The following is a 22,668-nucleotide window of genomic DNA, read 5'->3' on the forward strand; positions in this document are numbered from 1 at the left end:
AAGTTAACACATGCAGTTCTCCCGAGTGCCATTCTGGATACAGGACGCCTGAAACGTGGGCAGGGTGTAAAACCACATGGCTTTAAGAGCAGCCAGATGGCCAGCAACCCCAGGAACACATGCACACGTGCTACCCTGATCCTTCTAGGAAGGATTTTGAATCTAAATTGTCAGCCTGACATCAGTGCCATGACATTACGGATGGGCAGGACTGATAGATGATTCACCTTGCAGAGAGCTCCTCACTTGCGTCTGTAGTAAGAAGTCATATGGCCTCTTCTGACATGTCCAAAGCTCATCTGAGCTTGAGTCCTGGCATGTGATGTGATGGGAGTCCAAGGCTGGCCATGGCCCTGATCTGCTCTCCAAATCCCCAGCTGGCTGAGCAGTGGACAGTCTGCTTGCTCCCCCTTTACTGTCTCCCCCGACTCTCCACTCCCTTCCTGCCCTGGCACTGCTCTCCAGGCCTGGGGCAGCGCAGGGGACTGGCCAGGTGGCAGGGAGCCTGCTAAGCCTGTGCCTCATGCAGCTGGTCTCCACATATGGAGAGTGTTTCTGCATGGTCTGGCTACACCTCAGGGGGAGACCTTTCCATCGCTCTCTGGTTTGGTGCTGAGCTCTTGGCCTGGTGCACATACATGGGTAATAATGGCAGGGAGAGAAATCACCAGCCAGGCATTCTCTGCCAGCATGCAAAGTACATATGCACAAAATAAACAATCACTGAGCTTCTTCTGAAAGTGGGAGGCTGTTCAGGCAGCATCTGAAGTACTCAGATAAAATATCCAAGTCTGAAACAGCTTTTGATAAGAAAGCTGAGAATAACCTGTAGTTATCTTTGGCCATTGGACAGTAGAGACTTTATTACAAAATTATTTATTTGCTATAACATGGCTGCTAAAATCCTGGCACCCTGTTATGCAACTAATTAAAAAAAAGTCAAATCTATAAAAGGAGGTGGAAAACTTTGACTGAAACCACAAATACTGTTTCTTCCAGTGCTTCCCAAGTAGTGAACCACTTTTCATGCCCTCCTCTTCCCCACAAAGACACAGAAGAGAGGAGATCTGTAGCTAACAGTGACAGCAGCTATGACTGCATCACTCCAAGCAGCAGAGGGAACAGAGTGCCTGCAGCAGTCTCTGTGATTTGCCAAGAATGGAGATGTCCCAACTTACTCTTTTTTTCCAGCTATGTCAGATAATAGTGTTGGCATTCTTACCTGAGCCTGTTTTTCCAAGTCAAGCACCATCCAGAGTATTTAGTTATAACTTGATTATTACTGGTTGTTGCTTTGTTGTATGTTTTTGCAATGTTAATTCTTCCAGTATATGATGCAAACAGGGGATTTTGTAGGATAGAATAGGTGCCATGGCTAATTTATATTGCCTTGGATTCAAAGTGCTTTCTACACTTTTGACCCCACGCACCCCCTCCTCCTAGACCAAGCCTCCTCCCTTGACAGCTCCTTTGCATGACTGTTTCCTGCATGAGTTGTCACAGACAATGGTATTTCCCCAGACTCTGTGGAGCTTTGCATCACTCAAGATTAGTGGGCTGACATGCACAGTCACACAAGCAGCTGGCATACTGTGATCAGTGAGACAATGTGGGGCTGAAAAGGGCCACCTATCTCATTGTCACCTACTGTCGCCTCAAAGGTGAAAATGTGTCATCTTGCATTCTCCAAAGGAAAGCAGTAGGATATGTCCCTGGATCAGTGACTTCTAGACACCATGCACATTTCAAATGTTGATGAGGGGAAGGAGCAACAGTAACTCCAAAGGATCAAAAAATCTGCACTCATTCCTGCCTCCTACTATAGAGAATAGTAGAACAGAGAACATATAGAGAGAATATGTAATATACAGAGAATAGTATATAATATACAGAGAACAGTAACTGTGTGTGGTCGCCTTCCGTAAGCGGAATTTTTTCTTCTGCACAAACGTGCAAAGCACAGAACAGAAGAAAGGAAAGGTTTCATGGATGGCTCTGTTACAGCTACTCAACAGAAAGGATTTTGCAGCCCACAGCCAGCACACAAGAAGGAATATTGAGGTAGTTCAAAGCTAGAAGTCATTTTTTTCAAACAAACAGTAATGTTAGACAAGGCCATAAGTGTCGAAAGACTAATTAAAGGTAATCACCTATGTCTCAAGAACAAAATATCCTAGGCTGAAGTCAGATACTGAGATGTCAAGGGGCACACACTAAGCAGAAACTCAATATGCCAAAGGCAGTAGCTCCTGTCATTACTGATTGTGTGTGGGCCATGGACTTTATTGTGTGTGTCACAGAGGTAAAAGTAAAGAGTTTGATCATCTTTCTTCTAACCTAGGATAAGAGTCTACCCTCTTGCTGGATAGGAATGCCATGTGGTAAGGCTTTATTTCAGAATTCATTCAGATACAAATTTGCAAGCAGTTTGTTTACCTTTCTATTCTTAGTAATTACTGGTATTAACTATTTTCTGAGCACCCTCCCTATCTTATCCAAGGATAATGTCTGTCTGATCCCTTACAACTGTTTCACTGTCACCCAAATGAGGCAGGGTTCTGGCTCCTGAGTCAGTGTTAGGCTGGACAGCTGCTGAGCTGTGACAGCCCAAGGAGCTACCTCAGGCTTGCCCAAGGGGGATTCAGACTGTACTAAATTACATTCTTAGAGACTTATTTAAGGCCTTAATCCATGGAGTTATATTTGGTGGGACAGTGAAGGAGCAAGGTTTATGTGTGTCTGTGTGGGTCTGTCTGCACATGAACACATGCCCAATTACTTGTGTTCTGTAATACTAAAACCTCCATGACTGTAAAATGTCATGAGCTGCTACCTGTGGGCTCACCTTTGTGTAGGATGTGTTTGTTTGTGTACGAAGTCAAGCCGATTCATGTTGGATTTTATGGACTCTGGAATGAGTAACATGATACAGATCTATAGATAAACTAATCTGCTGGTATTTATAACCAGTGAGCAATTGCTTCATCCCTTTGCAAGTTTTGAGATGTGACAGTTACAGTAGAAAGTAGCTTTACTGTAGCTCTGAGCTGTTTGAGAACGTGTATGATTGGCTACATTTCTGTGGGAATATTTGATTTACCTTAAAGACAACATCAGTCATGTCTTTGGTCATTCTTACTGATTGGGAGTAATTCTTCTTCTTCTTCTTGGTCAAGTCATAAAACACTTTAAATTCTGAGCCCAGTGAAGTAACTGACAGATAAAATCATCTCGCTCATCCTACATTATCTTGTAATTTACACATTAAAAAAAACAGTTAAATAATGGAATGTTTTCAGGCCTGTTCCTGTTCTGAAGGACAGTGGGTCTCCACAGGACAACAGGGACTCATCACACAGAATCAATTACAGGATTAGGTAATCCCCTAAAATGGGACTGAAGAGTGATTTTGTGTAACAGAAGTTGCTATACATAATATATAAATAGATAACATTAAGTGTCTTGTCATCTTGTGATTATATGCCATGAACACAGATTTGTTACTAATACATCTTTTCATCTGTCTATGCCTGGAAAAGGCAGCACATTCTACTACTAGTGAGGAAAAGTGTAGGTAAACACTGTGATGGTGAATCTGTACTGAGTAGCAGTATGACAAATGAAATTTTGGAAATTAAAATTGTAGGCTGTGAGGAAGATCACCTATTAATCTTGGAAGTGTGCCATTCAATCTAATTACAGTATTTTGATGATATTACCTTAGATGTCTTGAATTAATTCCCCATCAAAAGATGGGTGCTGAATAAACACCAAACTGAAAAGCTAATAATTGTACAGAAAACGGAGTTTGTTTTGCTTTCAATCATTCCTGCAGACATTTAAAGTGCTGAGGGGAGTGAGCAATACCACAGCTCTGTACCTGGACCCAAAGAGCACCACGGCAATGCCTTCAGCTTGGCTTTGGTGTTGCCAGCTCTCTGCCCTGTACAGCTGCCCCTCACTGGGATTCTTTTACAGGATGAATCTTTTGCAAGGACCAGGAATTAATCACGTTTTACTATTGCAGTGATCTTTGCGAGAACTGCTGGCCTTAAAGAGTTGGTTTTTCAAAGTTAAGCCTGATGGGGAGCTTACGGGCAGGAAAGACCAGTTCTACAGGACTGTGCCCAGTTATGTTTATTGCTTGAATCCCTTTTATTGGCTTTGACATACAGTCATCCAGATTTCACTCCAAGCACATTTCATCCAGATTTCACCCTAGGCACATTTCAAGTTGTAAAATACACAGGACAACACATTGCAAACATTGTGTCTATGTCTCTTCTGTCTTTGCTGACATGGGGTTCTCTCCACAGCCTCAGCAGAGGAGGAATTTCTGGCTTTCCACTTTCTCAGGTTCATCTGCACAGGATCCTGCAGGATCCCTGCTGGCTGACCCATGCAGTATACTGACAAAGCTTAACAAAAATAATTTGTTTTCCAATTATTTTTATTCATTACTGGCACATCTCCCCTGCCTCCCCAGAGTACAGATGGGGGAATTGGAGAGCCAACACATTGAATTTCGGCCGGACCTTTGCCTGAGAGCAGCTTTATCACTTAAATATTCAATATAGAGGTGGTTCTGTGGGCTTCTCAAGGCAAACTGATGTCAGATGATGGTGGGTGGTCATGAATAACAGTGTGAGCCCATTTCTTCCACCAGCCAGAAAGCTAAATCACAGGACTGAAAGCACATGCACATGCTGGTCCTTTACAGAGACAGGACAAAGTTGCCAAGTTGGGTGCACAGCCCAGCATCAGTCCTGGCAAAAAAATTATCACTACACCTTCAAGTGACAGGCATACAGCCTGAGCTTTCTGCACATCCCTCTAAATGAGGAGGAAGATTAGAAAAATATTAAAAAGGGAACAATGATGTTGCTAGTGGTTGGACTCAATGATCTTAAAGGTCTTTTCTAACCTAAATGATTCTATGTTAAAGTGAATTCTTGACAGTCAGAAATACTTTAAACACAGCTCTCAATACAGCACCCAAGAAGATGCTGTAAAAATGTGTTGGAATTGTTTTCTCTCCTCCCCATATTTTACAAAATGATAATTGCTTAAAAGCACCTCCTATAATTTTCTCACAGCTGTCAAGGGTGAAAAGAGGGGTCTCCCATCATTTGGAAAATATGAGAAAATTATCTTCTCTCTTTTAAGCAGTATAAAGAACTACCCTCATGTGATACCTTGGATACTATTTACGGGGATAAATTTACTTCATCTTTTCTTAAACTTACCCCTCCTTAAATAATACTTGATTTATGAACAATTATTTGTCTGTATCAACACAGCACAGGCTTTTTATATTAGCAATTTGCTATTTTTAGCCTCTTGGTGTAAATCATGAACAACAATGTTCTGAAATGTCTCACTTCTGACTCGCATTGATACTGCTACAAGCTCAGGACTCAAAGAAGGAATCTTGTTGGCTCAGCTTTATTGTTTTGCCAGCCAAACACTGGGATTTTTACCAATATTCCCCCCACCCCCGGCAACAAGGTTTAGGGTGATTGAACAGGGGGTTATGATTTAAATGCACTCGAGGCAGATTAAAGACCCATCTTCTCAGGATCTAAACCATGGGGAACGAGTGGCTAAAGAAGGGCAACACCTACAGGAAGGGTTCATGGAGATGGGGTGCTAAAGCCAGGAATGGTCGGCATCCCTCTAACAGAGGTGAGCAATAGGAAACATGGAATTCTGCATTGTGCAGGCTGACACCATAATGAGTTATCAGTTTAAGCTTATGTGGCTTTAACCCTGTTCTGGTCATGAGCTGTGAGGCATTACAGCTTGATCTTCCTATTTTCTACATTTATGTTCTTAAAAGTCCAAAGGAGATAATTCTCCACCAATCAATAGAGATAAAAAGCCTGTTTTGCTTGGAAATTGTCCTACATGTATTCACATATTATACATGCCTGCTCTGCCCTGCCCTGTGCAGTGGCTCCCAGGATATTGAGAAGACAGGAAGACACATAAAACCAGAGCTGCATGAAAATAACTTTTCTAGGTTGTTAATATGAACAACTATTATCAGGCAGACAAATGTTTACCCTTTCTATGGGAGCATTACTCATTGAATAACACCTTAAATTGTCCAACTAATTTTATTCACTCACAATAAATAAATTCTATTCTCTTTTACTATCAAACTTAATTACAGTAAAGGTAAGTCATAACATCGCACTTTGCAATTTAGATTTAAGGATAGTGAATATAAAAACTGCATGTCTACTTCATCAGGAATTATGTATCGATCCATATTAAATTACCTACCAGTTCCTCTATGCAATGCCTTGCAGTAGGCAGATGTCTGCATGCACTGGCAAAAAGAAGGGAGGAAGAAAATATTTAGCTGGAACAAAATGGCTCTTAGGGTATAACATCATCACTTCTTGGCACCGCTGTGATTTGACCATCCCCCTGTAAATGACATTTGCTGTTTTTATTGGAAATTACACAGCTTAAATGAACACGTCCTCAAAATATAAGTTTGATCTTTCATTCAAAAACCATTGTGTCTGTGCATTTGCCTGCTGAGTCACTGATGGAGCTCTGGCTCAGCCAGGGGTAAATTGTCCATTCCATTTCCCTCAGTACTTGGTATTTCCTAGGATTGTGACATTTGAGCTAACTTTTCCTGAGCTACCATGATCTGAAGGTGGTTTCCCAAACTTGCAAACTGCCCTGCACTGTGCACTGGCACTTCCTCACCAAATCACCATGTGGCTGAAGTGGTGATGTCAATCAACACACCTACTTGCTGAAATCAGTTCAGCTTTGGTTATAAACCCAGTAGAGGCATTCAAACAGCATGGAATGTCTGATTTAAAACCAGTTTAATATTATCCATCTTTTAATGAATAAAAAATCAGTATGTTGTTCTAACAGAGGGTGCTTCTGTTACCCGTATGTAAATTTTTAACACTTTGCTTATATTTTCAAATTCATGAACAAGTGTTGCTCAAACCTGTAAAGCACTTAGAGGGTGAAAAGTCCTTTGGGCAGCAGGAATCACCTGTACACTCTACCCATGAGACTGAGTGGGTAAGTGCTCTCTTACCACCTGGGACACCGGGACAGTCTCATTGAAGCCAAAGCTGGTCTTCGGGTATTCCAGGCTCCATTTTATTCTGCCTCTCTACTTTCAGATTCTGCTGATGTGTTTCTTTTGCAAATCAATCATTCTATGGGTAATTAACATTTAAAAGCCAGGTTTCTTTTAATTCCATTAGTATATTTGTGACAAGAAATGTGTTGGCAGAATCCAAAGGTTAAGAGTTACAATGAAGAACAAGTTTTAGGATAAATGAAAGTTAAGGCCTAAAATAGCCTGACAATACCCCATTAATCTGCACACTATTGACACAATAGTGGTCTGTTGTGTCAATGAGGATTTAAGAAGCTTTGCAGCACATGTTACTGATAGTTTATCATATCAATAGGAGCCTGCATATATTTGTGTTTAAAAACCTGTGGCTGTGTAATTCCCTGACTGCACACATATTGTAAATGCACATACTTTAAATCCTTACATAAAGTGGTTTCTAGCCATGCAGCAAATTTTGAAATGATAATAAACTACCATATTTAAGTTTAGACACAAGGTATTAGTCTTGGCTATACCAAAATCCTCTAAAATGCTGTACTTCTAGCTGAAACCCTTTGCCCGACAGGAATGCGGTCTGATTCTCAACGTTGTGTCACCTGCCTAATCGAAGGAGAAGGAGATTTAAACCATATTAATCTTTCATCCTGATATACGGAAACCTTGAGTCAGCTTGTGGCTCGGAGGTATGGCAGGGAAGGAAGGTCCCTTCCCACAGGCTGCCCTTCTCAGAGCAGAGGGGAGCACACAGCCACAGGCCAAGCAGTGCCAAAGGCTGGGAGTAAATCCCACATTTTTAACGCCCTGGTGTGGGTAGCCTGCACCTAGGCACCCATCCATACCCACCATAAATCCCCACCACAGCAGGTCTGCTCCGGGTGTCTCACTTCCAGTGCAAAGGCCACAAAGCTATTCTGTGAAACAAATCCTTCTTTTGGAAGCACTTTCAGCTTTGCTCTCCTGAGGTTGCGATTCAATTCCTAACCAAGCGAGTAGTCTCTGTCGTGGCATTTTCATGCACTGTGCAAATTTTGATGCTTTTCAGATTAGAGCTGTTCATGAGAAAGAGAAAGTAATGTCCTTACACCTTTAACCAGGCAGCAGCTCCTGGGGTGCCACATAGCTGTGCTGTGTTCACTGTGAGGAAGCCCATAATGATCTTGCCTTTAGCCTGTCACCACTAGGAAACATCAGAGTGAGACAGCCAAGGGGGACTGAGCTGCCAAAAACGTCCTATTCCCATGGCTGGGAGATTTTGTTGGCACCACCTCTAAAGAGAATTTACTATGGGCCAAATCCTGGCGCCCTTACTTAGATGAATCAGTTCTCAAGAGGCAACGCTCCCACTGTGAGTGGTGCGTGCGTAAAAACCTGCCAGATCAGCCCAAAATGCTGCTTGGGAGTATCGAGGGCTTGTCTTCCAGAGGGGTAGGAGCGCTGTGGGAAGCAACCAGCCCAGGGCTTTGCTGAGGAGACAGTGCTCAGCTAAGGGACAGGAATTTGGGAACTGCGCATGAATGAAGGATATATTCCCCAGCAAAAATCTCTGAATTACTTTTGCTTGGAATTTTTCTTATTTCCCATAAAAAAACCACAGATGAAACAGTTTGGCAAGTATTTTTTTTTTTCCCTTGCAGGGGCTTCCAAAATACTCCATGGTACTTTAAGCCTTAATTAATTTATCTTTCATGTGAAGAAAAATGAATTAGTGACAGCTATTTCCTGGACTTCATTTCTGGGATTAAACCCTTTGTTTCTGGAATATCTGAGGGGATTTTGGACAGGCATTTAAAAAGATGTCATTTCAAGGACATTCCCCCCAGCAGCACACGCAAAGTACTCGTCTGCAAAATCGAGTCTCATTAGCCCGCAAAATTGCATTGCTCGCAATGACTTTTTCTTCCCAAACAGAAATGAACATTTCTGTCTTAAGAAGCGAAGGTGGCGTCGACGATGAACAAAACAAATTCTCGATGGCTTCGCCCCAGCTGTTTACCTCCGCGGCCTCGGGGCGGGGGCAGGTTTGCTGAGGTGGGCTGGGAGGGGTAAAACTACGGGCGAAGTTTGCCGGAGCTCCGCGCCGCCGGCCGGGCCGGTGTCGGTGTCGGGGCGGCGCCCGGCGCTGCCCGCGGCGGGGGAGGCGGAGGCGGGGGGGCAGCGGCCGGGGCGGTGCCGGTCCGCCCCCGCCCCGCCATGGCGCGACTCGCCGAGCTCCGCCGGCGGCCGCGGGCCGCGCTCCCGCTGCGGTGAGACCGAAAAGTTGTCCGCGGCAGCGGCGGGGCGCGGGCCGGGGCCGCCGCGGTGCTGGCTGCCGGACGCGCGGCGAGGCACGGGCGAGAATAAATCCATTCGCGGGAGGTGGAGGCAGGGGTGGGCTCTGCCGGGCGCGCCTCCCCCGCGCCGCCCCGGCTCCCAGCGCTGCGCCGGGATGGGGCGCCCGGCGGGGGACGGCGGGCGGAGCGGGCCCCGCCGGCGGGCGGCGGCCGCGGGCAGCGGCGCGGGGGCTGCAGGTACCGGGGAGAGCGGCGGCAGCGCGGCGGCGCTGCCGAGCGGAGCGGGCGGGAGCCGGCGCCGGCCGCAGACGGGGCAGCCGAAGCGGAGCTGTCGGGTTTATCCCCGGCGAAGTCGCCCCGGGGCGCTTGGGGTGAGTTGGGGCTGGCGCCGCGTCGGGGGCTGAGCCGGGCCGGCCCGGGGCTCGACGCTGCCGGCGGGGCGGGGAGCTCGGTTGCCGTGATTTACGGGCTCCCCGGCAGCAGCCGGGCGCTGGGAGGTAGAGGGAGCCGCGTTACCAGCTCCCCATCAATAATGGATGGAAACAAATACTGGAGTCGGTTCTGAATTATCCCCGTGCCGTGGCAGGGGCAGCTCCGCGCCCGCCCTCCTGTCGAAAACAATGCTCAGGTGCAGAGCGGGGAAACTTTTTTTTTTTCTACGGGGTGGGGGCGTTTCATCACTGCAGAAACCGATACAGCTGCTTTCAAGGAGTAATTAGAAAGGGTTTAAAGCCTTCTTTATTATTTATAAGGATGAATGGAAATGAAAGGTCACACAGATATATCTGGGTGGCTATTACGCCTGTATTTTAAAGGGCTGTGGGGTGGTCGTGAAGGGTTGTTTTTGGTTTTTTTTAATGGTTGTTGTGTTTTGTCTTGTGAGTTGAAAAACGCGATTAACTGCTTTAGGTTGATGTGTTGAAAAAAATTGTAGTTCCGGTGGAAATCCCACTTGTTAGCATGAATATAGCTAGTCTTAAATTAGTGGGCTTCTGCCAATCTCTCAGTTGTTTCTTACTTCTGGTCAAGATTATGTTTGTAGCACAGGCGTGTGAGTAATTTGAGCAAAATTCAGCCCTCAGTGTATAAAGTCATTTGTATTTGTGTGTGGTTTAGAATACATTTACTTTTGAGCATAGCAGCAGCAATGATGGTTCATAATGCTCACATATGTGGCACTTGCTGTGCAGATGGTATTGTAGCTTATCCATGTACACACACACACGCACGCTTCACACATAATGTGCAGGAATTACAGCAAACTTCCTCCAGAATACTGTTCAGTGCTCTGTAAATGTGTGGCGTTTTTTCCCCCTGGTTATTTCCTTTGGGGAAAAAAAGCATGCATCTTTATTGAAATACCTTTGTGTTTCAAGTTGTTGGTCTTACTAATGTTCCCTAAATATTATTGGAAGAAACAGCTTCCTACTGTCTTAGAGGCGTTTACTGCTGGTCTGTTGCTCTCACATACAAATACTTCCACAGAGAATTTTCTGAGGTTCTCTCCTTTTTCCAAGTCCAACAGGAAGCTCATTGTAAAGCTTTGCAATTACTTTTGTGGCAAAAGAGAATAGACGTTTTTTCCTGCTTTATTCACACTATAAAATCCTGTGCACCTCTGAAGTCTACTTGAGTTCCTTTCAGAAAATTAAGCTGTATGGAATCATGTTTAATGTTGTAAGTGACGGGCATATTTTGTTATGTTGGCAGATATTGTATAAACATTTACTCTGGCTTAGATAAAAACAAATTGCCAGCTTAGTGCTCTGATTCCTTCTCTATATAATTATGAACTTCAGCAGTTTTTGTGTTAACTAATATAAAGCTCGGGGTTTTTTTAAATCGGGAAGGAAAAGTTTGTAGTAAGAATTTATTAGGATTCTGAATTATGTAGCTCAGATTTGTTTTCAGAAAGGCAGCCAAAAAAGTATAACCCAGAGGCTCTACATTGGTTTATTTAACCAGCTTCTCACTTTCATCTGCACCTTTAGTTAGTGAACCTTCCTCCCCCATATCCTGCAGTCTGTCACTACCTGCTCTCCTTTATGGTGAGATGCAACAGAGATAACATCATTTTCTAAATGTGCTTTGTGTGATGCAGGAGTGTGTGCCAGGAATACAGTGATGGCCCTGTCAAAGCTCCACGAACCAGCTGCGTGGCTGCGGGTTTTCCCCCCAGCCTCTCGCGCCCTTTGAGCTGGACCATCTGAACGTTTCTGGGAATGGCTGAGCTGACTGTTAGAGCAGATATTTTAGCCCTTGGAACCACTACAACTTTGCTGTCTATTTATGAAGAGCACATTTAGATGGAATGCTTAATTATAGATGGAATTCACTCGATGTTGATCTTTGATCCAGTCGGTCCTGTCATGAGAGGTGTGTGAAGGAAAAGTCCACCTTGGAAGTTCAGTTCAAAGTGTATGTTAGGCATTTGTAATAATGTATCTTCTGGTCTTACTGCAGTTGATCACATTCAGATTTCAGTTCTGAATTCTTATGGGGTTTTAATTCTTTCAAAACATTAGTGCACTTAACGCAGGACTCGGTATCCCCTGAAGTCAGGTGTAGCCAGTTAGATGGACAGAACCTGCATGGAAATGTTGAAATGCTATGTTTGTTTGTCCTTCTGAAAAATAAAAAGCAATTTGAAATATTAAATCAGGTGGAGATTGGGGATGGATATGGTCAGTTTTCATCAGGTGTAGAAAAGTGGTATGACTGAGACTGTTTCAGTTCCAGTCTTTTTTGGTAAGATAAAGGAAACAGGTACTTCAACAGCTTCTGTGCCTGTATAAGCTTATGTGGAGCCTACTTATGTTTCAGTCTCTGATATTTTTCAAGGCTTAGACTGTGTGTTTGCTAACTGAAGAGAGGAGATGATGGCTGATTGCATACTCATATGTTAAACATACCTCTAATTCCAGATTGATAAAATCAGATACCTTTCCACTTGATAAAGTAACAATTTGCTCCACAAGTAATTAAGAAAAGATGGAATAAGGCATATTACTGGCATTGGGTAGTACAAGTTATTTTCAGTCGTAGCAACTCTGTATGTAATTAAAACAGTTCAAATGTTGCTTTCGTCAAAACTGCTGCTCGAACAGATGATCCCTTCTTATGCATCTGATAAGCTACTGCAGTTACTGTTAAAATCCATCTAAGCCATTTTATTAAGCTGTTATTTGTTCTGTGAATAGCTGCCAGCCTTGAGTTCAAAAGAAAGTGGGTTCTGATTTGTTCCCGTGTCACATGGAAGAGGTGTGCAGTGAGAATAGTGTTACTGCCCTTCCGATGCTGTTCGTGGAGCTCTGTGTGTTGTCTGCCATAGGCTGCTTTCCCTCGTCGTGGCTTGACTGTAATTACAGTACAGCTAATATCAGAAGTTGGTTCAGTTTATTCAGACAGGAAGACTGTTGAATTGTCCCACTTCCAAAGTCAAATGTTTGTGTTAACCACAGAGATCAAATCTGTCGTGCATATATACAACATATGAGTAGTATTGATTTCCCTAACTTTTCTTTTCCATTCGGCTTTTGTTAACTAACCCAGATTAGCATTTTAACAACCCTGAAGTGAACTTCTGCCATTCTCCCTGCTTGGACAGTGTGTGTAGACCATCCATCATCCTGTCCTTGGCCACAACAGGCTACTGGCTCCATAACCATTTGGAGCTACACAGAAACCACCCGACTGTGAACAGCACAGCTGGCTACAGCAATTTTTTCTTCCACACCACTGGCAGCATTGTCTGGCTATGGTAACTAAAGTTAACATCCAGAACGTGAAGTTTCTTTCATTCTGGTGCCCCTGCCCAGCCCCACTGCAGCTCGGTGTGCACACCTGCAGAAGGAAGGGCTGCAAAATAGCTGGGAGGAGTGAGGCAACTGCCGGACTCTTGCTTTTCAAGGCTCCAGTTTGGAGACAGCAACCTGTTGTTTGGAGTGGGATGACATTAACTCTGTCCATACTCAAGAGGCAGCTTGCTGGCTGCATCCTGTGTGTGCTCAGTGTGTAGACCAGGGTGAGCTTGGGAAGTGCCAGCTACAGAAACAGAACTTGCCACTTTAACTTAGCCACACAAACTGCCAAGGAGCACAGAAAGAAATGGAGAATTTCGGCTGTGTATTTCACACATTCTTGTAGAAGCCTTTTTAGTTCCACAACGGAAACCATGTGATTTCACAGGATCTGTGCCCAGACTCTAATACTTGCTACAGATGCTTTCCTTGGTTTGTTTTGCAGATCTATGAATGCAGTAAGAAAGAAGTTGTTACAGGATTTGTTGTTTTAATTCTGACGTGTGCTTTGAATGGCAGGTAACCAGCAGGTGAATGTACTTGTGACTCTATGCTAATTTTACTTGTTGAGATTTTTGCATAATTTAAATAAATTGGCCTAGCATGGCTGTCTGTCATGTGTGAGCCACTGCTTTCTTGCTAGAAGAGAACTTTTGCTTTCAAGAGCAAAGGAGGTCAAGAGGTATTAGTGGGAGGGGAGGGGCTTGGTGGGAGTGGAGGAGGAAAGAAGTGGTGGTGGAAGAGGAGGAGCAAGGAGCTCAGGCAAGCAAGTGACATTTGTTCTGTCCAGAATGGTTACAAACCTTGTAAACGAAATCAGTCCCTGGACAGCTTTGATTTATATTCTCACACAGCAGATTGGCCTTGGTCTGCCTGACCTTGGTAACATAACAGAGGTCGTATTTGCACACAGAGACTCTCCCTGCAAAACGGTTTGTTGTTGCCGTTACTTTTTTTTTTTAACCGTTACATCTAAAGAGCCAAATTGCAGCTCAGTTTCTGAGTGGATGGGCACTGGGAAAACACAGAATGAAAGGGATGGGTCCTGTTCCACAGTGGATGGTTTAAAAGAAGAGATGGCACATGGATACAGTCGGGCAGTGGCCTCTAGAAGCAGGAGAGCCGTGTTGACCTGCATAATCAGAGGCTGTGCTGCTGCACAAGCCACCTAAACATCGCCGAGCTGCGTGTGTCGGGGAAAGGGGGCACCAGGGGGCACGCACGCTTTGGCATCAGAGGCAAAGGGGAGCTTTGAAGAGGGCCCGAGATGAGAATGAGGAGTTAATTGGCAGATGCCTGCTAGGGGGCTCTTCAAGTGTGTGAGGGACAGCAGGGAGGCAAACACAGAGTTGCTCATCTAGAAAGGTAACGAGTGAGTGGTGGGGAGCAGCATCACAGACTGGCTGCCCACCAGCGGCGGGAGTGAAGCCTCAGAAGAGATGAGAGCTGATCAGGCGGTCACTCAGCTCAGCTATTACTGCAACAATAGGCTTTTCTTAATGTGAGCTACACAGTTCATCTTTATTTTTCCAAATGGTCATGGCAGCTGGGACTCAGCTTTCTCGAGCAGTGGTAAGGTACCAGCTCACGCCTATGTTGGGTAGGGCCTTCCTCAGAGCTTTGTTGTGGTGTGAAACAAAAGGTATTTCCCTCAAGTGCTGCTGCCGGGCAGGGACTGCAGCACCAGCACAAAGTGTTGCTGCTATTTCTGTGTCGGTCTGTCATGACAGATGCACTTGGGGGTTTAAAAGAAAATCTTCATGCTTGTATGTCAAGCCCTTGTTTATGCTGTGCCTCTGTTTAGGTATTCCCTTCCCATGTTGTGTGAACCCCTACGTGTCCCATCGGGCTGTGTAACCATTGTGTTTTGGGAGACCACAGAGAAGAAAAATGTGTATTTAATTTTAAAAAATCCTCCATGTATAGGTAAGGCGAAGTATTGAAATTTTAGATGGCACTTGAATGTAGCCCAGCGTGAGGGAGCGTGGCTCTGCCTGTTGGTGTGATGGTAGCCAAAGCAAGAAGGGGCTGTGTAGGCAGCGTGTGTGTTCCCTGAGCAGTGCAGAGGAGTGAAATACTGGTGGGTCAGGGCCCTGTGGAAACAACTTGAACCAGCCAACCTGGAAGGCAGGAGAGGCCCTCTGGCTCTTCAATAGTTGTCCAAGAGCCAGCTTTGGCACCCCTTGCAAATATAGCTCTTTTGTGTATTGCCACCTGGGGACGAGTGCTGAAGAGAAGGGAGCAGATAACAGAGGAAAAGCAGTAGTGGGAAAGCTGTCAACAGTGAGTGAACAATGTCCCCAGGTGTCTCATGAAAGGAGTAATAAGGGAGGGGGGAAATAATCTTGCAGAGTTGAATGGTTTCCTTCAATTTGCAAACTTCTCTCTGTGACAGTTTCTTTAACCCAGCACGTGTTTATCAAAGATTAACACCGAAAAGCCAGTAATTTGTTTTTGCTCAGTAAATCATATTTTCTTCATAAAGTAAAAGCTGTGTGGATATTTTTAGCATTATGTAGGTTTTTTTTATTGATGATAACCTCAGACAAAAATAATCAAATCTCATGCTTTGGGGATTAATCTGATTTCCTGCAAGGGTATGGATAGAATTTTTTATTTTTTTTTGTCTTGCATACCACTATACAAGTTTTACTGTGAGAGTGGATTATGGCTTTTCCTCCCCCTAAAGCATCACGTTTTCATCCTGACCAAAAACATAACAAACACTGCTCATGGCTGTACAGTGGTCTTCAGCAGCAAGCCGTGCCAGCAGAAACCTAAATGTTTGGTGCAGATGGGTAAGAAAAATTGACCTGCAGACGTCAATAGTGTAGGGGGTAGGTATGATTATCTTGTCATGTTGTTACACTGGCTAATATTCTTAGTGACAACCCAAGGATTTAAGGAAACATTGTAATTGTATTGGAGATCTGGGGAGGCCAATGTGGAAGAGAGAATGGAACAGGCTGTAACAGAAAGCTTTAAAGCTCTAAGTCTCATTCCCTGATTTGGCACAGATTTTCTTCTGACCTTGATTCAAGTGCTTGCAGTCCATGTGTTACTGATTTGAATATGTATTTTTTTTTAAATTTTACTCTGAAAGGTCTGATCTGTGACTTCTCTGTGGCTCACAAGTCAAAATGCCAAAGTATTGTGATGCAAATATTTCCCTGTCTTGGAGAGTGAATGTTATCCTGAGGTGATGGAGCCCAAGTAAAGCAGAGAGGAGGGAGAGCTGGTGCCCAGCGTGGCTACATCCAGTTGCAAACACTGCCTTGGATGGGCTCTGCAGGTTGTGTTTGCTCTGTGGAAAGTGGGCAGTTCTGTGGTGCAGAGTTCCTCAAATCCACTCAGGGATATGCCCAAGCTTGGGACCCAGAGCAGAGAGAGCCATGGCTACACATTTTACCAGTCCTGTCTCCAGCCCCAAACTGGCAACAAATAGGCTTGGTTTACCTTAGTGCATTTATATCAGTGTAATAACTTCAGCAGACTGCAGGGCCAGGAGTCAGCCAGATCAAATGCTGCACTAATACATCTGATTTCTAATACATAAAATACATAACAATAAGTTTTTCACCACTGCTCCATGTTTCTGGTAAGCCAGGTCCCCCGAGAGACCCTCAGCACAGGCACCTCTCAAGGTGTGTCCCTGGCCCTCTGACCATCCCCAGGGTCTCACAGCATGAGCACGGTGTTCCCCCCTCCCCTGTGAATATGTATATACATATTTTACAAATACACACTTGGAGACTACAAAGGCAGCAAATGTGATAATGTGATCCAACTGTTCGGTGCTAGGCTAGAAAGAAGTATTTTTCTGCCATTATGTGAAAATTTAGCGTGACTGGAACAGAGTCTGCATTTGATTAGGCAATTTAAGAAATGGAAGAGACTTCATACTGTAGGGCAGTGCTGCAAAACAATTGCTCGGAACATGTTCTAAAATTGGTTTGCCTTCACCAGATTTCCATGTGTTTCTGCACGACATCTCAAATGAAAGTATGAGCAGTCACGTGGCAAGTGACAACATTTTGGTATTATGGTAAATAAAAGCAGCAGTTTAAACAATTACTCCAAATCCTGAGAGGACTTCGAGATAAAGGGAAAAAAAAAAAAAAAACTAAAACCAAGAAAACAAAACTCTCTATTTACTGTAAGCCTGGGAAAGACATTTCATAACACATCCTTTTACTGGCATAGTTAATCTTTAATCCTAACAAGATAATAGTAATTGTTAACTTCGAGCTCAAGGTTCCTCCAGGTTTTCATGCCTGTGTTTTGTACATGTAATTGATGGTGCCCAGGAAAGGGGCACAGCACATGCTTTGCATATACAAATAGGTAACTGGGTGGCCAGCTACCAGATTTGTCCGTGCAGAAAAGGCAAGGCTAGTTAAAAGCACGTTGTTGCCCAGTCTCTGTAGGCAGTATTCCTGCAGGCAAGGCTGGCTGACTGTTCCAGCCCTGAGAATGGCATACAGAGAATACCAGCACAGTGTTTAAGATCTCTCACGTGCCTCTTGCCAGTTGAGTCCTTGCCTGTCTCTCCCTTTGCATTTTCTGCAGCCATTTACCTTCTCTCTGAAGTGAGAGCAGTGACATGCAGCAGCCTTCTCCCCAGCAGCAGCAACTCAAGCCAGCAATGCTCCAGCAAGGCACAGTGATGAGATGCTGGAGGGATGTTTGTAGCAGAGAGTGGTGGGTGGAAAGAAGTGATGCTTTCTGGAGTGAGGTTGACAGCAACATTGTCTGAGGCGCAGCCTGTTGAACAGCAGATGTGCCCTTTCCACAGTGCAAATCCCTTTTTTCTCCATCTGCCCTGCTTGTTGGTGCATATTCCTTCCCCCAAACCTCCCTTCCATTTCAAAACATCCCATTCACTTCATGCAGTAGGCAAACCCTGACCTCCTGGGCTCCAGCCAGGACTCCAGTGGGCAGCACTTATCTCAGGATCAGGCTGCAGCCCTGCTCAGGGGGAAGGCTGCTTAGACTGCTTTCTGCAGGGCTGGGAGACAGCGGGGCTGGCAGACAGCAGGCCCGGGGTGCTGCCAGCAACTCCCTTGGCTGTGGCGTCAGCTGAACTTGTGCAAGTTGTGCCTGAGACCTTCATTATGTCCTCACCTGCAAGTACTGGTTTATTCCTGTCTTAGAGTTACCTTATCAGATGATGCCTAATCATGCTGAAATGAGTGGCAGTTTTGCTATGTAAATCATGTTCTGCAGGCTTCCAGGAAGAACACTGACTTCCTTCACTTACAGCACTGACCCACGCTTGTAGCCAACCCTCCTAGAGGGAGGAAAAGTGATACTTTGGTCTAGGTTTTAGGCTTTTGTTTCAGGCCGAGGGGGGCAGTTTGGGTGTTACTGAACCTACATCCAAGCTTCTGTGTTCTTGGGGACATAATTAGGTCTTTGCCATTATGGTTTAAGGGTTCTCCCTAGTTTTCAGAATAAAAGTATTTTGGTCTAAAACACATTAATCAAAAGCATCAGACACCTCTGACACAATTGGGAGCTGGAGGTGCTCAGGACTTCATCCTGATGAGCCACAGCTGCTCGCCCCAGCAGGGTGGCTTTGCTTTTCTGGGGTTGGGGTCAGGGCATGGGTAGGAGTTCCTGCTACCAGAGCTGCCCAGGGCCAGGAATTAATGGAGGATCAGTGCCCAGAGTATGGAACAAAGGTCACTGTACTGACATTCTCTGCATCAGTCCGTGGACACCTCCAGAAATAAATTTAGTATATCCTAGGGCAGTCCCAGTTGGGGATGAGCAGTTTGAATTAATGAAATGCAGGTCTGCTAAAATGGTGGATCCAGAGCACTGCTGAAGTTAAAGCACCTTACACTCCATCACTGATAGCCCAGCCCTGGCAAGCTTGCAAGGAAAGCATGTCCTGCAGGAGCTTTGCAAAACAGAACAGATTTGGCCATAGATGTGAGCTGAAATCCAAGGTTGGTTTCAGGTGCAGGACTCTCATGTCACCCTTGTAAGAGAAGGTAGTTAACATTCAGTCTCAAAAATTAACTTAAAATAACCATAATTGAGGCAATCATTTACAGTTTGCTTAGCATTTTATTTCCTTTCCTGCTGAAACTATCTGGTGTTCAAGTAAATTTCTGATCACAGGAGAATTTAGCCCTCAAAGTGCTTCTAATCAACCACTAAACACTTGCATCATTAAAAGTCACCCCAGCCATTTTGCAAGTTCTGTCAACTCGTTCTAGAGTAAGAGGGGTGCGCTTGCTGCAACGTTCAAAGCCTGCAAACAACTGAAGTGTAGCTGGCAGTGCCATAAGCCAATTAAGATGAAAGCTGTGATACTCACTGGTAGGGTTTCATCACTTTAATATTAAACTATCTTTTTTTACTTAGGCATAGATCAAGAGGTGTTAATGCAGAATCCTTAAAAGAAGTCAAGTATTATCTTAAAATAACAGACCTGTTATTTGCACTTTCATGCTCAATTAATATCTCAGCTCTAAATATCCTAATTTTTTTTTCTCAGAGCTGCAGACTTTAAAGTTGTTATAAAAAGTAGGGATGGCTGCATACTGCAAGTTTACATTTGGGTGTACATTTATAGGACAGAAAGAGTTGGTATTACCTATTCATTCATACAAAATCATGCCTCGTGTTCCTGAAAGGGACTACAAGAATTAAGTACCTTTCTTTCCTTATAGCCACAAATATTTTCCTGTGTTATTTGATAATTAGCTGAAACAATCTGTCATCAAATTTCACAACATGGAGTTATCACATCACAGAGAATCTCTAAGATTTGAATGTACTGTAAACCTCTGTGTCAGGCATTGCCTTCAGGAACATTATTGAAGTCAGCCTTCATTAGAAGAAACACATACTAGAATGACATTAAAAAGAACTATAAAGAAAATCACACTTGCATTGATGCTGGCTGTTGTATCCCTGTTTTGGGAGGACTTACCACACTATGATGCAATTGCATCATTGGAAAACCTATGTATAGATATGACCTAAAATGGGAATCTAATCCCCTGGCTTTCGTATCAGAAATACTGATGCAGATTTTTAAGGCAAATGTTGCATTCTGTGTGGAATACTTTCTGGCTTGTAAGCAAATGATTCATCATACACATTTCACACAGTAAGACTTTGAAAAAAAAAGACCAAGACCAAAAAATAGAGATAGGAAAAAGAATTATTGGCTCCCGCTCTAGAATTTGAAGACCCTGGGCCATGCTGGTCTTATATTTTGACTCAGATGGTACAAAAAGGCTCCATTTTCATATTTTGATTACTAAAACACACTTTTGCTTGGTTCTCCCAGTGTGTGGCTCTGCTCTGGAGTTATTTTATTCCAGTCACAGCAGGGATTAGGTGCTATTCTGGGTGAATGTTCTGGTGCGTCTGTGGTTGCCAATGTGTACATTTCTACAACTCTAGGGTGCCCCTGAAGGCAGGCTGTAGCACCTTCATGTATTTTCTTCTGAAAGGATTGAGCTGGTTGACAAACTGAAATTGAGCACCACTCCCTTTCTGCATTCTGCACTCTCTGGTGAGCTGTGTTCTCTGCAGCTGGCTCAAGAAGTTGAACTTCTCCCACCTGGCAGCAGTTACCATCAGCAAGTAGACTCAGGTGCGAATCCTTAGCCACCTTAAGCAGAGTCACTGCCAGCAGGCTTTTACCTTCATGAAGCCCAGAACTTGAACCATACCCTTTTTTCAGGTAGTGTTTTTTAACTACAGTTAAAACTGCTGTAGACCATAAGTGATTTGTACATCAAAAGATAATCCCTGAGGCTGCAGTAAACAAGATTTTTAACCTTTCTACACTAGTCCTTGGCATCCAAAAAAAGGGGGAGAGGTGCTAAACACAAGTAAGTTCCCATTCAGCCTTTATTTGGGTGCAGGTGGAATCTGTGACTTGCTCTAGCCTGGCCAATAGATCTTTGTTGCTTGAGTGTTCTTCTGGTTGAAGAGCTTCAAGGCGCTGCTTTGGCCATGGGCTCAGTGCCTGAAGCCACTGTCCAAGGGTGCCCTGTGCCCCTCAGCAGGGCTTGTCTCAGGGGCTCAGTGGAAGCTGCTGGGTTTTGCACAAGATCAGCTTCGCTCTGCTTCAGGGACTGAAGTCTCAGCTGTAGGCCCTGAGAAACTTGTTGAACATCTGTGAACAAGCAGCAGTAAAAAAATTTTTGTTTTGGCTTAACTTTTATTATTAGAGTGGTTTCATGCTCAAAATTTCAGAAGGTACCATCTGAGAAAGACACTAGTCAGTGCCTTTGCACTAATTAGTGCCCTGAGGGAGCCACTTGCATGCAGGAAGAAACAGGACAGCAGGGATTTCCTGATTTGTCCAAGTCCAGCCAGCTGGGATTGTGGGAAACCACATCAACATAAATTGACTAGGCTCAGCATATTATTAATCAATTCTGCCTGTCCCCCCACAGCATTATGGCCAACTTGTGCTTGAAGCACAGAGGGGATCCTTGGTCTCACCTAACAGCCTGGGTCTGGTGGAGCAGGAAGGTGATGTAGTCATTTAGTCAGCTTTTATCCTTGCCAAACTCTCCACAAGTGAGATAACTTTTAGGATGCATCTTTTGTTCTGACCTGTCTTGAACTCGAGCCTGGATTTGCTGTACTGCACTCCTGTCTGTGCTTAGCATTTTGGGAAGTGTTTATTGTGTTAAGAAGATTTTTAAGATTTTTTTTTTCAGTAAGTAGAAGATATTGCATCAGTCTGGTTTGGAGCCATTTTATATGTTGCTTCTCCCCAGCTGGCTGAATGCCCTTTCCCTTCCCCCTTCTCTTTTACGTGGCAGTGCACGGAAAGATGATTGATGGAGCGTCACCAGCACCTTGTCAAAGGCTGGAATAGATTAATGGGCAAGAAACACCAGCCTGTTCCCCTTCGTGTGTGATTGTTTGAAGGCAGGCTCATATTTTAACAGGAATTATATCCTGCTTCTCTGGATTCCCCCAATCAGGAATTGAAGGATGGGATTTCTATCTGAGATTGAAAGGTGGCAGCCACAAAGAGCCAGTTTATTACTTGGGACAACTGCCTGCCTCCCATCTGACCAACAGCATCTCCCTGAGGCCTGTTTCAGGCAGGTTGCTTGCCTCCTTAACAAGGTGGATTTTTGCCACCAGTTAACATTTACACCTCTAGTCCTTTCTCCTTGCAGACACAACTCATTATGGCACAGGCCACGTGGCCAGAGGAGCTCTGATCTGTAACCCGATTTTCACCTGAGGGACGCTGCTCAGTGTGCCCCTGCTGCAGGGAAGGAGCACATCTGACCCCAAGCAGCTCAGAACCTTTGAAAAAGCTTTTTTGGTGGTTGGCCTGGGCCACAAAGTCAGCCTTGATCTGTGCCTCAATTCCCCAGCTGCAAAACAAGGATAGCAATATGGTAATTTCCAAACATTGCACTTGCCATGGATTGTTTTCTAGCAGAAATGCTAGGAATGCAATTTATAAGAGAAATTC

At 44.4% G+C, this 22,668-nt stretch overlaps 1 protein-coding gene across 13 annotated transcripts in view; it reads left to right on the forward strand.

The window, feature by feature from the left end:
* The window catches only part of SEMA6D (semaphorin 6D), a 130,104-nt gene that overhangs the window by 89,361 nt on the left and 18,075 nt on the right, over positions 1-22,668 (forward strand). For 8 of the 13 annotated variants that reach the window (XM_038147358.1, XM_038147362.1, XM_038147360.1 and 5 more), the window contains exon 1: positions 9,400-9,764. The exons of 2 other annotated variants lie outside the window; for them this stretch is intronic. In XM_038147358.1, the coding sequence (XP_038003286.1) occupies positions 9,549-9,764 (216 nt within the window). In that variant the 5' untranslated portion in view covers positions 9,400-9,548. 3 more of the 13 variants (XM_038147368.1, XM_038147364.1, XM_038147366.1) reach the window with 3 other exon arrangements.

This window comes from Motacilla alba, chromosome 10, assembly GCF_015832195.1.
Source record: "Motacilla alba alba isolate MOTALB_02 chromosome 10, Motacilla_alba_V1.0_pri, whole genome shotgun sequence".
Classification (NCBI taxonomy): domain Eukaryota; kingdom Metazoa; phylum Chordata; class Aves; order Passeriformes; family Motacillidae; genus Motacilla; species Motacilla alba.